At 47.2% G+C, this 12,155-nt stretch overlaps 1 protein-coding gene across 5 annotated transcripts in view; it reads left to right on the top strand.

The window, feature by feature from the left end:
• LOC148014826 (putative inactive purple acid phosphatase 27) overlaps positions 1-11,846 on the top strand; it is a 120,783-nt gene extending 108,937 nt beyond the window's left edge. For 3 of the 5 annotated variants that reach the window (XM_087665008.1, XM_087665009.1, XM_087665010.1), the window contains 7 exons: positions 3,984-4,171; positions 4,306-4,492; positions 4,603-4,670; positions 10,683-10,794; positions 10,882-11,070; positions 11,165-11,245; positions 11,390-11,843. In XM_087665008.1, coding sequence (XP_087521134.1) covers positions 3,984-4,171; positions 4,306-4,492; positions 4,603-4,670; positions 10,683-10,794; positions 10,882-11,070; positions 11,165-11,245; positions 11,390-11,446 — 882 coding nt within the window. In that variant the 3' untranslated portion in view covers positions 11,447-11,843. Of the gene's footprint in view, positions 1-3,983; positions 4,172-4,305; positions 4,493-4,602; positions 4,671-10,682; positions 10,795-10,881; positions 11,071-11,164; positions 11,246-11,389 lie in introns of all 5 variants that reach the window. The other 2 variants (XM_087665006.1, XM_087665007.1) reach the window with 1 other exon arrangement.
• The last annotated feature ends 309 nt before the right edge of the window (positions 11,847-12,155 follow it).

Raw genomic sequence — 12,155 nt, 5'->3', positions numbered from 1 at the left:
TCTCTGGTAGAGTGTAAAGCAAGAAAGTAGCCTTGAATTCCTTATCAATCATGAACTTCAAGGCAACCAGCTGGCTGAAAATGGAATTAAACTCACTCGAGTGAGTAGATATTACTGTATCCTCTTTCATACACAAATCCATAAGCTTTTTCAGCCAATACACTTTGCTTCCAGGACTCTTCTGTGCATACAGTTCTTCCAGTCTAGTCCATATAGCATATGCAGAATCCAAACCTTCAATGTTGAAGAGCAAGGCATCAGAAATCAATAGCTCTATGGTTGAGCGTGCAAGCTCATTCAACTCATCCCAATCATCTTGATCCGTGTTTGCAGGCTTTGCCCCTTTGGTTTTGATCGGCTTTGCCTGCTTCTTTTGTAACACGATATTGTAGCACTGTTTTTGCCAAATTGTAAAATTATGTGCGCCTTCAAGCTTCTTTATGTGCATCAGATTATTGTTGTCATTCCTGCCAGCCATGATTTTCAGCCCAAATGTGACCAAAAAACTAGCAAATGCAGGCCCAAACTGTCACCCAAGTGACCAATCTACAAACAAGTACCAATCAGCAATAAATGACCATGCAGAAGCACAGATTTCAGATCTGTAATTAAATTTTCAGGAGTACCAAACCATGTGCTACAGCATTATCCAACTGATTACAGCTGTTCCTAGGGCATATGCATCACATTACATGAGAAATCCCAAAATTTCAGCTGCAATTTCTGTTGTACATGTACCCACGGGCATAAAATTTGACATGAACAGTCAAAAAAGCCCCAAAATTTTGTGCTCAAAGCATCAAACACACATCTACATTTCCTCTGTCATGCATAGGACAAGTTAGTTTTGCCAAAATATAGCAATTTCAGCAAAACCCCCCAATTTTATCGAGTGTTGATGTCCAAATTACGCGGAATTCAACTTGCATGTACATAAAATGACCAAATGCTGCACAAATTTTGCCTAAACTGCAAAAGCCCCAAGTTGCACGTGGTCCAATGTGCATCAATGTCGAGAAACTGGGTAATTTTCAGCCCAATTTGCACATGTACATTAAAAGCCCCAAATTTCGGGGACAAAATGTCACAAATTCCTGCAATTTCTAAGACGAATATCACTGTTGCATCTTGCTCGCACCAAATCTGGACAAATTCCCAAATTTTCCAAGTCATGTGAGCACTAATTTCAGTGAAATTGAAAGAATTTCACTAAAATTTGAAAAGCCCCAAAATTCCCGGGCAAATGTGCACCAACTTCACAATTTCTGAGTCAGATTGTCCAAATCTGTGTTAAGATACCCAAATTCGGGAAAAGGCCCAAATTTATGGGCCACAATTGCACAAAATTTGGAAGCTGTGTCTCCACACGCACAAGGAATCTCAATTTTATTTTTTTGATTTTGTCAGAGATTATGACGGGTCCGTTGACCTGCGAGGCTTCACCGTGAGCCCCGTTGACCGTTCCGTCCGTCGTGTGCCTGCCAACGGGCGTCGTTGACGAGTCCCGCTGATTGCTGTCTCGCTGCACTTATGCACCAGTTGACTGCTGCTGCCTGACACGCTTCTGCACTGCAACTCGGATGCACATTGGAACTGTCGCCTGGAGCAACTATCGCCTATCCACAACTTGTCGAATGCCGTCCAGCCGTCCGTCTTTGCTACACGCCCCCGTCAGTCCTATTACCCACACTTGTGCTCTATGTAGGTGCATTTAGAAGAGTCTATAATGCCTAGAAAGACTAATGCACCCTCTATCTAAGTACCTAAAGCACATAGAATGCAAACAAATACGATGTTAGAGCTCCTAATATCCTTGTCAAAATAGTGTGACGAAATGGTATGCACTCATACCATGTTAGAGAGAGAGTAGGGTTTGTGGGGAGAAACACAATGTACGACAAATACTGAGAGAAGAAGAAATTGAGAGAAAACACAGAAGAAGATGATTAATGATGAAACATTGAATCATGCTAAGTGAACCAAAATGATACAGTGGAGCCGAAGCTTTGAAGATGATTGCATTGTCCTGTTTGATCATGCAGCAACACCTCAAGGGAACCTGCAGAATAGAGGGAGCGAAGCGCAGTTCCTTGACAATAAGATATCAAAGTAAATGCTGAAGATGAAAGAGAGTTGTTGAGGGAGCAAATCGTAGTCCTGTGATTCCATCAGAGTTGAGGAAGATCACTAGCTACTAATGCAAACTCTAGAGTGTGAAGGACAAGGCAGCTTACTAGATGAAGAAATCCAACCGTTGATGGAGTAGGAATTGCAAAACGCAGCCCCTTGGGATAGCAAGTGCATGCTAGAGCTGATGCCAATTCTAAGAAGGTGTCCGTACAACAAAATGCAGTAGACGTTGATACTTGATAGAGACGAAGGTCGTTATATGAAGTAGGAGCCACTAGATTGTAAAATGCAGGAGTAATGATGTTAGATGACACTAGCTAGAGGGAGATTGATGCGAGGGAGAGGAAGATTGATGCCAGGTGGAGAAAATCGCCAAACACAAGCCTAATGAGGACTCCAGGTGAGAAGGGTTAATGCCGTATGATGTAGGTTGCAAATGCCAAGTGGAGATGGATGCAGAAGCCACAAACCATGATGTCCTCCTCGTAGGTGTGAATGGTTGAGAGGATGGAGAAAGGAAAGAAGAATATGGAAGAGAGTGACAGAGAAGAGTGTCAGAAGGAATGAATGTGTGGGATGGCAAATGGGTGGAGTCAATGCCGTATTTATAGGCACAAGCTGTCTTGAGTTGTCCCCCAACTCTCTTGGGTGGCTCCCATTGAAGTCTCTCAAGTGGCGCCTTGGTTCTTTTGAGTGGCACTCATACACTAACTAATGATCCAACTAAAGACTTTTTTGGGGCTGTAAATGGAAACCAAAATAGGAATGAAGTAAAATAAATGTACTGAATGACTAGGTTTCTTAACACTTGCCTAACTCAAATTGAGGCTTATAGGCAGGAGATGACAGTACTCAACACACATATTTGCTAACACCCCGGCCCTCTTAGATCTTGGATGTGGTTTAAGGCCAAAGAAGATGCGGATCCAAAGATGGCAAGAAGAGTGCTAATGGCAATGAAGTCCTTCTATGAAGAATGCCAGCCAAGGAGCAACGCTCCCTTTCCAGATGAAAACTTTGATCAAATGGAAGGCCACTAGAAGCCAAGGAAATCGAAGAGACCTCATATGGATCATTCCTGAGAATTCAAGTCGGGGATGGGTGAGCAAAGCCTTCAACATAATTGTGAGATGATAGCAATCATGCTTTAGAAATTAGAGAGACCAAGGGCCAAGCAGTAGGGGATGGTGGCTTGATGATGAGGGAAAGAGGTCGTAGCATGAAAGAAAAGCTCAAAGTAGACTATAATCCTTGAAGAAACTTCTCCTGATTGTGGGAATCCCGCTTTGAGACACACAGGCCTAGGGAATGCATAGCCGCATAACCGATATCGTCCTCCTCTAAAAGGGAAGGGAGATATGAGGGAACCTCTAGAATCTGTGGGATAGATGGTGCATAAGTGGGAACTGGTGTGGCAATGGAAATTTGCCATATAGGGCCTTGCATAATTCAAGGGGAATGGAGCATCTATAACTGGGAACTGGTGTGGCAATGGGAATTTGCCTCAAGAGGGCCCTGTACAATGGAAGGAGAATAGAGCATGTATAGCCCCCTTCTCCTGCCAACTTGCCACATGAGTGGCTCCTGTAGAAGAATCCTTAACAAAGACAACCAGCTCCCAGTAAAACACAAAGGTACTGTTGAAGGCCCTCTGCATTAGAGCATGTGGTGATGTCTGATTTTTATGCAAAAATGTATCCCAAGTGTTCAGCTGTGTCACAAAGAATTTCAGTTTTAAGGGTTCTTGGTATGTAAGCTCTTGCGTGACTTTGACTTTATTAACAAAGGAATGTTTACATTCAAATTTCTGTGCATGCTATTGACTTGTTGAGTATCCTCATTGTGATATACAGCCAGGAGCCTTGAGCGTGGTCAATGTTGTATCTACTGAAGTTGCTTCTGGAAATGTAGATCTGATCCTACATATTGGGGACATTTCGTATGCGACTGGCTTTCTGGCTGAATGGGATTACTTTTTGGACTTGATCAGTCCTGTAGCATCTGAAATACCCTACATGACTGCTATTGGTAACCATGAAAGGTACTTTTGTGTTATATTGTTCTTTAACAAGCTATAAACCTGATATGCATTGTGTGGTTGAGCTCAAGCCAAGTCAGCTGATTTGTCTTAAAACTTCATCTGATAATTGTGCAATTATTGTGGGTTCTTTACAGGGATTTCCCTGATTCTGGATCTCTGTATGAGACTCCTGATTCTGGAGGGGAATGTGGTGTTGCATATGAGAAGTATTTTCAAATGCCAATACAGGAGCAGGACAAACCTTGGTACTCATTCGAGGCTGGTCCTGTCCACTTCACTGTGATGTCAACAGAGCACAGTTGGACAAATGGGAGTGAACAGGCAAGAGTTCTGGTCAAACATAGAGGCATACTGATGTTTTTTCTCACCTTATGCTATGTCTGAAAGGGAACTGTTAATTTTATGATTTACTTATATTCTGGTTCATGCAGTATAATTGGATACAACACGATCTTGCCTCAGTGAATCGTATACAAACACCATGGCTTGTTTTCACTGGGTAATCTCTAGCCTCCTATTAATGATAAAACTGACGCGGTACACTTAACATGAAGAGCACAATGATTGAGGCCCTTTTTCAAACTATCGACTAAAATATGGGCTGAATAATATCATCTCAGGCTCCTACCGACGCGCCGCCGCTCCCTTGCCCCCCGCCATCGAACCAGCGCGGCCCTGGCCACAGTCCCGTGGCACGCTGCTCTCCTGCTTAGTGATCCTGAGACAAGGCCGCACACCCCCCCCCCCCCCCCCCCCCCCCCCCCCCCCTTTTCTTCTATCCTGCGGCCCCGACTCCATCTGGCAGACCCACCACTTGTGCTGTGCCCGTGGCGAGCCAGCCTTCAGTGGGGTTCAGTTCCTCCCCTACTATCAAAAAATAGCATTCCCCTTGGCGCCCCCCCCCCCCCCCCCGCTCCCCTCCCCTTCAGTTGCTCCCTCCCTTTGTAGCAACTTCCCCCCCCTTTGGTAGCACAACAATGTGTTTGGTAGGTTCTCAGCAGGGATTTGGAATGGAAGCCTCTAGTTAGACGCCGGTGCATTCTGCGAGTGCCCCCTAGTCAAACACCTTGCGCACCGTCCTCTCTGAGGAACGGCTCTTAGCCGTTCGTGCCACAGAGCTGGAGCTAATAGAAACAATGATCTTTGGTTAGGTCGTGGGACACTCCCCATCTAGGGCCCAGCTTCGGGATTGACTTCACTTTGGATGGCTCTTCGGCATTGTCCTTCCCGTCTTCTTCACGGACGCAGTGATAGCCGCAGGAGTCCCAAAGGTACGGTGGTAGTGAAAGATACAAAGAATATACCAGTTTCTGGAGATCGAGGCAGACAGACACTCTTTCAGGTAGTAGCAGGTTATTGTGGTTGGGCAGCTAGGGCAGTGCCTGTGTTGCCATGACTTTGGGCATTGGGTAGTAGATTGCATGCGCTTTGGAGCCAAGGCGGCTTCGTCGAAAGGCCCATAGGTGGATGCTGACGGTTTTACATGGGTCTAGAGAGGAGAGAAAGGGAGACGGCAAGGGGGGCCGTAGTTAGCCCCTCAGACATAGCTACGCCATCATGGAGCAGGAGGGCGAGTGTCGCCTCCCTAGCAGAGCACCCCGCAGCCCCCTCCTCATTCCACCCGGCAAGACCACATGTCTCCACATCCACCTCCCATGGAGGCATCACAAGCCACCTCACCCGAGGGCCCACATCCCCCTCCTCCCCCTCCAGAGCCATCGGCTGTCCCCACACCTGCCTTGTGTCTCGAACTACCCCACCATTCCTCGATCCTCCCTCTCCCCACCATCTCCCCCGCCGATGAGTCCCCCTGATCCCCACCCAGTACAGCTGACCCCCCCTCCCCCACCCACCGACCCCTCCCCTCCCCACCAACTCATTTGTCCATGCCACCTGTCACACTTTTCCGAGATAGGCGTAACTGTTACCACAGGAGTTCTTTCGTAGTGATCTGTGGTCCTACCTGAGAGTTCCGGAGTTCGGAGACTTTCCACTACCTTTGGAGTTGGGGATCTTCATGGTACGCAAGCCAAGGAGCGGCAAGGTCCATCTACTAGCACCACCAGATGGACCAAACTATACTTTCTTCCTTCAGACCTCTCATATAGGAGATTGGACGATGACACGGATAGAGGAGGAGGTGAAGAGTCAGGTGGTAGATCACGTCTCCCAGTGGATGGGAGGAGGAGGACTAGCACTCTTTTCCCAATAGTGACTAGGTTGCATGATGGACATTAAATAGTGGGTTGGTGTCGAGGTCCCACATCTGAGCATTATCTTTTGAGCTCCTCCGCAGTGGAGAGCCCTGATGGATGTGATTGAGTGGCCCTTGGCATAGGCGGCCTGTTTCTACTAGTATACAGAGTCATGCCTCTCAACTTGGTTAATAGATGCCTTGGAGGTACCACCAGGAGCATCTATCACCCCCATGGTCACTCGAGGGCCACCATGGGGAAATGGAGTTTACCGTCCAAGCTTGCAACAAAGCGTATATGCATGCTCCATAGCTCTTTCTCTTCCTCAGCAACTTCCACACCGAATAGATGTTTGTTCGGTCAGTCATAGGCTTCCCTATAAATTTACATCTTGCATCTTGGAATGTGAACAGCCTCTACTACAGTGGGGCAGGTTTTTCCAGGAAGTTGGTTGTTCAGAAAGAGTTGCAGCTTGTCCTCGTTGGATGGATTGACATCTTACTTCTGTAGAAGCACAAGGGAGTTCACACACTTACTGGGAGCACACCATCGGTGCCCATGGCAAGAGTGGAGATGTATGCACCTTTATTGGCTCGAGCCTCACCGCTTGTGTACGTAACTATGGGATGATCGTGGCAGGTAGGGTTCTATGGATCAGATTGGATATTGGGGACTCATGCCTTGAGTCCTCAATGTCTATGCCTCTATTGAGGTTAGGGCACGTAGCAGGTTCCGGGTGGAGATCACAGCAGGACTCCCAGAGGTGGACTCCTGGATTGTTGGAGGAGACTTTAACAACTTGGAGATCTTAGAGGACCAGCAGGGCAGAGGCAGAAACTACTAGGGTACGTCTGGGGAGGAGGAAGAGCATGGGAGGTCTTCCTACTAGCAGTAGGAGCACGTGATGCTTGGAGAGACCCAACTTTCCATAGGAGGGAGAGGTCGCTGGACTTCTCTTGGGGATACAGGCGGCAAGGCAGAATTTTGCTTGAGCGGTTGGATAGGTTTTATGTGGGAGAGTGGGTATGCTCTCATGGAGGCCAAGTAGGGCAGTTGGTTGGCACCACTTTGTCTCGGTTCTACTGACACTTGATGCTCTAGCCTCTGTCCTGGACACACGATCTTGTCGGATCCTTGACTAGATCTACAAGAGGGAGGAGGTGAAGAGACAGATTGATTGCAGAGGAGGTCGCAGAGTTCCTAGCCGAGTCGAGCAGTATCTGCCAGGAGGTAGCCCTACAGGCTAAGCAATAGAGCTGGGAGGAGGAGGAGAGCACTCCGGCGGGATCTAGCAGTCACGCAGAGACTACTACAGGAGGCACTAGGGGATCCCATTCTCCACGCACAAGATATGCGCGCACGAGCAGCCCTCACGGGCCTAGAGGACAGGTGCTCGAAGTTTTCATTCCGCACCTTAGCAGCCTTTTGGGCTCGGAAGGGGGACACGTTGTGCAGGGATTTTTTCTAGGTGCATCAGCCCCGCACCTTAGAAGAGCAGATACGCAGCCTCGAGGATCAGCATGGGAGGATTCGCTCTAGCCCAAATGAGGTGATGGAGATTGCCACACTGACTACTATAGATACCTTTTGCAACAGGAGAAGCCTCAACTAGAGGACAACGATGTAGACAGCAGGTCTGGGACCACATCCCGTTCCTTGTCACAGAGGAGATGGGACGCTTCCTCTTAGATCCCTTCATAGAGAAGGAACTAGAGGAGGCTTTCCATGCACAGGACGGACAGAAATGCTTGGGAGAGGATGGTCTTTCTAAGGCCTTCTTCACTACCTATTGGGAAGTGGTGAAGGACTACCTACTATTGGCCTTTTAGGAGATTTTCAGCTTAGGACGACTGCAAGGGAGTCTATCGGCAAGTCTCATCAATCTCCTTCCCAAAGAGGGAGACTGGTTGGAGCTATCCTAGTGGAGACCAATCACCCTATTGTTAGTGGCCTATAAGGCACTGGCCAAGATGATTGGTGGGTGACTCCGCCTTGTGCTTCCAGACATCATTCAAGACACACAGACAGGTTTGTCTAGGATAGGAGCATCCTAGACAATGTCTTCATCTTCTTTGAGGCGACAGAGTGGGCCCAGCACAGTGGTCGGGGATTGATTGTACTACTGCTGGACTTTGAGAATGCCTATGACAGGGTTGACAGGGACTTCTTAGAGGGGACTATGGTGAGGTTTGGCTTCCCCTAGGAATGGATACGTGGAATCTTTGCACTTCAGAGATTACCAGCAGGGTTCTCATAGGTGGCAGGCGAGGGGAGGAGTTTCTACTGGAGAGATCGGTCCTGAAAGGGCTGCCCTCACCATATCTGTTCCTACTCTTTATAGAGGCGATGTCTCACTTTCTTAGGTCACGTGTGAGCGGGTTACGTGGCTTCCAAATTCCGGTGAGAGTGGAGACAAAGCTGTTAGACTTAAAGTATGTAGATGATAGAGCACTCTACATAGAGGATGATGAGCTGATGTTGGAGAGAGTGAGACTAGCTCTTGAGGTGTTTTGCATTGTAGCAGGAGCGAAAATCAATTGATGAAAGTCGGTTGGTTTCCTTATAGATCTGGACTTTAGTACGGAGTGGGGCGTCTACTTGGGATTTAGACGAGTGTGCAGAGGGTAGACCGTCCGTTACCTAGGCTTCTAGGTGGGACTCGACATCACTCTTGCCTAGCAGTTTCTTCCAGTCCTCGACTCTATTCGGCAAGCTGACCTACTGGAGTACTGCCCGCCTTTCCCTAGCGGGCGGAGCCTTGGTGGTCAACCAGGTTCTCCTAGTGATGGCTTGGTACATCGCCTCGTGTTGGTGCTTTTCCTCGTCTTGTGTAGTTCAGCTTTGCTGCTTAGTGCGGAATTCTCTCTGGGCCGGGTTAGACGATTCTAGGGACTCTTGGGCCAAGGTGGCGTGGGTGACCATCATCTGGCATTAGTCAGAGGGAGGGCTTGGGATCATAGACCTAGAGTATTAGAGCCTGGCCCTTTTGGGCAAGCTAGTAGTCCGCGGTCTCACACTAGGAGGGCAGACCTGGAAGGTCCTATTGCAGGAGGGTCTCTAGGAGTGTAGACTGAGGCTTAATTGGAGGCTGTCCTTGAGATGGATCTTTACGATGGCCTAGATCATGCCCCCCAGATCCTCTTTCCTCTGCAGCCTACTTTGTGTGTGGCAGGGCCTTTGTAAGGCCCTAATTCAGAGCCCCCCAGGTTGCCATGAGGAGATAGACCGCCAGTTGGTGATCTGGAACCCCTAGGTGAGAGATCAGGATGGTTGGCGAGCGCCCCCACATCCAATGGGTTGGTTGGGAGGCCGGCCCTGCTCGTACCATCAGGACATGGCAGAAGGTGTACAGGATGGTGGACCAAGAGGTGTTGCAGCAGGCATCAGGTTGTCAGAGAGGAGTTGATTTGAGAAGGAAGATTGACACAGTGATATGTGAGGAGTGTCTTGACCCCTCGATACGAGAGCTGGTAGAGCTTGGTGAGGTACGGGCCACTAGATTTTCACCAATAGGTATTTTCCTACAAGTGGCAGGTAGAGTGGGCAGTGTCCCACATGGGACTTTCTTCATCGTGCAGGAGGGGGGGCATCTGGTCCTCGACAGAGGGTAGTAGGATGAGGGGATAGTTGTCCTTCTGTGGAGGAGGATTCGGGTGGTTGGCCTTTAGGGGAAGACATGGCGTCTGGACCCTCGTGTGTTCTGGGAGGAGTTCTAGGGGTGGCCCCTCTGGATATGGGAGAGCAGGCCACTTGATGAGTTGGAGTGGGACCTTGGAGAGTGGCTATGGCCGGCCACTACGGTCGCCAAGAAGCCATCGAGGTTCTTGGAGTACACAGCCAGGATGATTGGCAGACAGGTAATGATGTAGGAGGACATGCCTTCGCATAGCAGATATTGGGTGGAGCACAACATCATCTCCACCACCCCACCACCCCCCCCCCCCCCCCCCCCCCCCACAAAAAAAAACATGATGTATTTATGAGCTTGCACCAGCTCCAGCTAGTTTGTTGAGCATGAACATTCCGTTGTAATCAGTTTTTTGAGTAATATAATCAGCCACATTTTACTTGCAAAAAAAAAAAAAAACATGACGAGCACAACAACCTCCATCATGCTTCTTTAGATGGTGTTTACACTGGAGAACAAGGACAATTTTCATGTTTAGTGTGGCCTGTAGTTGCAATGTCTAGGTCTGTTAACTCTTAATTATTGTTTTCAATTTTAATTATTCATGGTCATTTGTCTTCCTAAAGGCAGAGTTTGCCTCGTTGCCATTGATTAATGAATAGACTACTGAATTTTCAATGTTGTGTAGCCATCGGCCACAATATTCCTCGGTTAGTGAAGTTGGGGTTCTCAGTAGGATTTTACCCTCAGTGGATCCTGCATTTCCTCCAGCAGTGGAGCCTCTTTTAATGCAAGGGCAGGTATGTGGAACATTTGCATTGCAGATGACTGAGATGAGTGTTTGAAATTGATCTTTAGGTGTTAAGTTTGCTGTTGATGTGTCACAGGTTGACCTAGTGTTCTGGGGGCACGTGCATAATTACGAACGTTCATGTGCAGTCTATCAAAGCAACTGCCTCCTTCATCCATCCAAGGATGCTAATGGAGTTGACACTTACCAGAGCAGGCTGTACAAGGCTCCTGTTCATGTAATTGTGGGCATGGCTGGATTTGCGCTTGATGATTTCGCTCCCATTGTGAGTATCTTCCACAAAAGCCCAATGGGATTTCTCTTGTAGCTTGCTTTTTTTTTTTGGAGCCAAAATTATGTCTTGTGGCTTGCTGAAACAGCCTGGTAATTGGAGCTTGGCAAGGTTCTCTACTTATGGCTATGGAAAAGTTGATGCAACATTTCAAGAACTGCTGTTCCAAGTATGTAACTTTCCCTTGAGTACTCCATTAGGTCAGTGCTGGTTAGAATGGGCATGCATTTATTTGAGTCTGTTGGAGAAAGAGGATGGTATCTGGAGTGGAAATAGTATTATTAACGTTCTAATTGTCCACATGCCATTGCAGTTTATCAGTGCTGATGGTGCTCACGTGCTGGATTCCTTCAAACTAATTAAACAATAGTGTCTTAGTCAGAAATTCAAGAACAAGGTTCAATTTCATCATTGACCGTGATCTAATAGATGTGTTATGACCACACATTGTAATACTAATTTATGAACTGTTTGATAATGTATGTGCATATTTTCAGTATGCAGTTAATGGTCATTTTGATAAGTGTGTTGAATGTCTTTTTGTAACAATGTGACAATTTTACAGAACAATGGCACAAAACAAGTGTTTGAAGTGCAATAATTGCCATGCACAATGTAATTGTGAGAAAGGAAAGCTTTGTCAGGGTTGAGAAGTGAACTGCCATAGCCTTGAAGATGAGTGTGTGCACAAAGGTGAGATGAAAGAGAGTTGAGCCTCAACGCTTGCGTGGCTCGTGCTTCCACTATCATTGTGATTGTTAACCAAAGTTCAATTGAGATTTGGCAGCTTTTCCACCATTTTACTAAAATTAAATTTCCTGCAGTTAATCTTTATGTAAGCGTGGCTCATGTTGTTCTATCAATGCCTTCTAAAATATATACTCTCTACTGAAATATACTGTGTGTGTGACCCTACTCAATGAGAGCACATAGCATGAAAATGTGGTCAAGTTGTATCCTCTGAACGTAACACACGTAGTTACTCGTTGCCCATGGGTCTCAACTCATGGTTAGGATACGAAGAGAATATCTTAACCAATGTGTGAGGAGTCATGAGCATTTTGTAGTTGTCCACTTTT

This window comes from Lygodium microphyllum, chromosome 24 (assembly GCF_053477565.2).
Source record: "Lygodium microphyllum isolate KBCC chromosome 24, Lygodium_microphyllum_v1.1.10, whole genome shotgun sequence".
Lineage (NCBI taxonomy): Eukaryota > Viridiplantae > Streptophyta > Polypodiopsida > Schizaeales > Lygodiaceae > Lygodium > Lygodium microphyllum.
The sequence above is the reverse complement of the archived record's forward strand: the minus strand, read 5'-3'. Positions and strand labels throughout refer to the sequence as shown.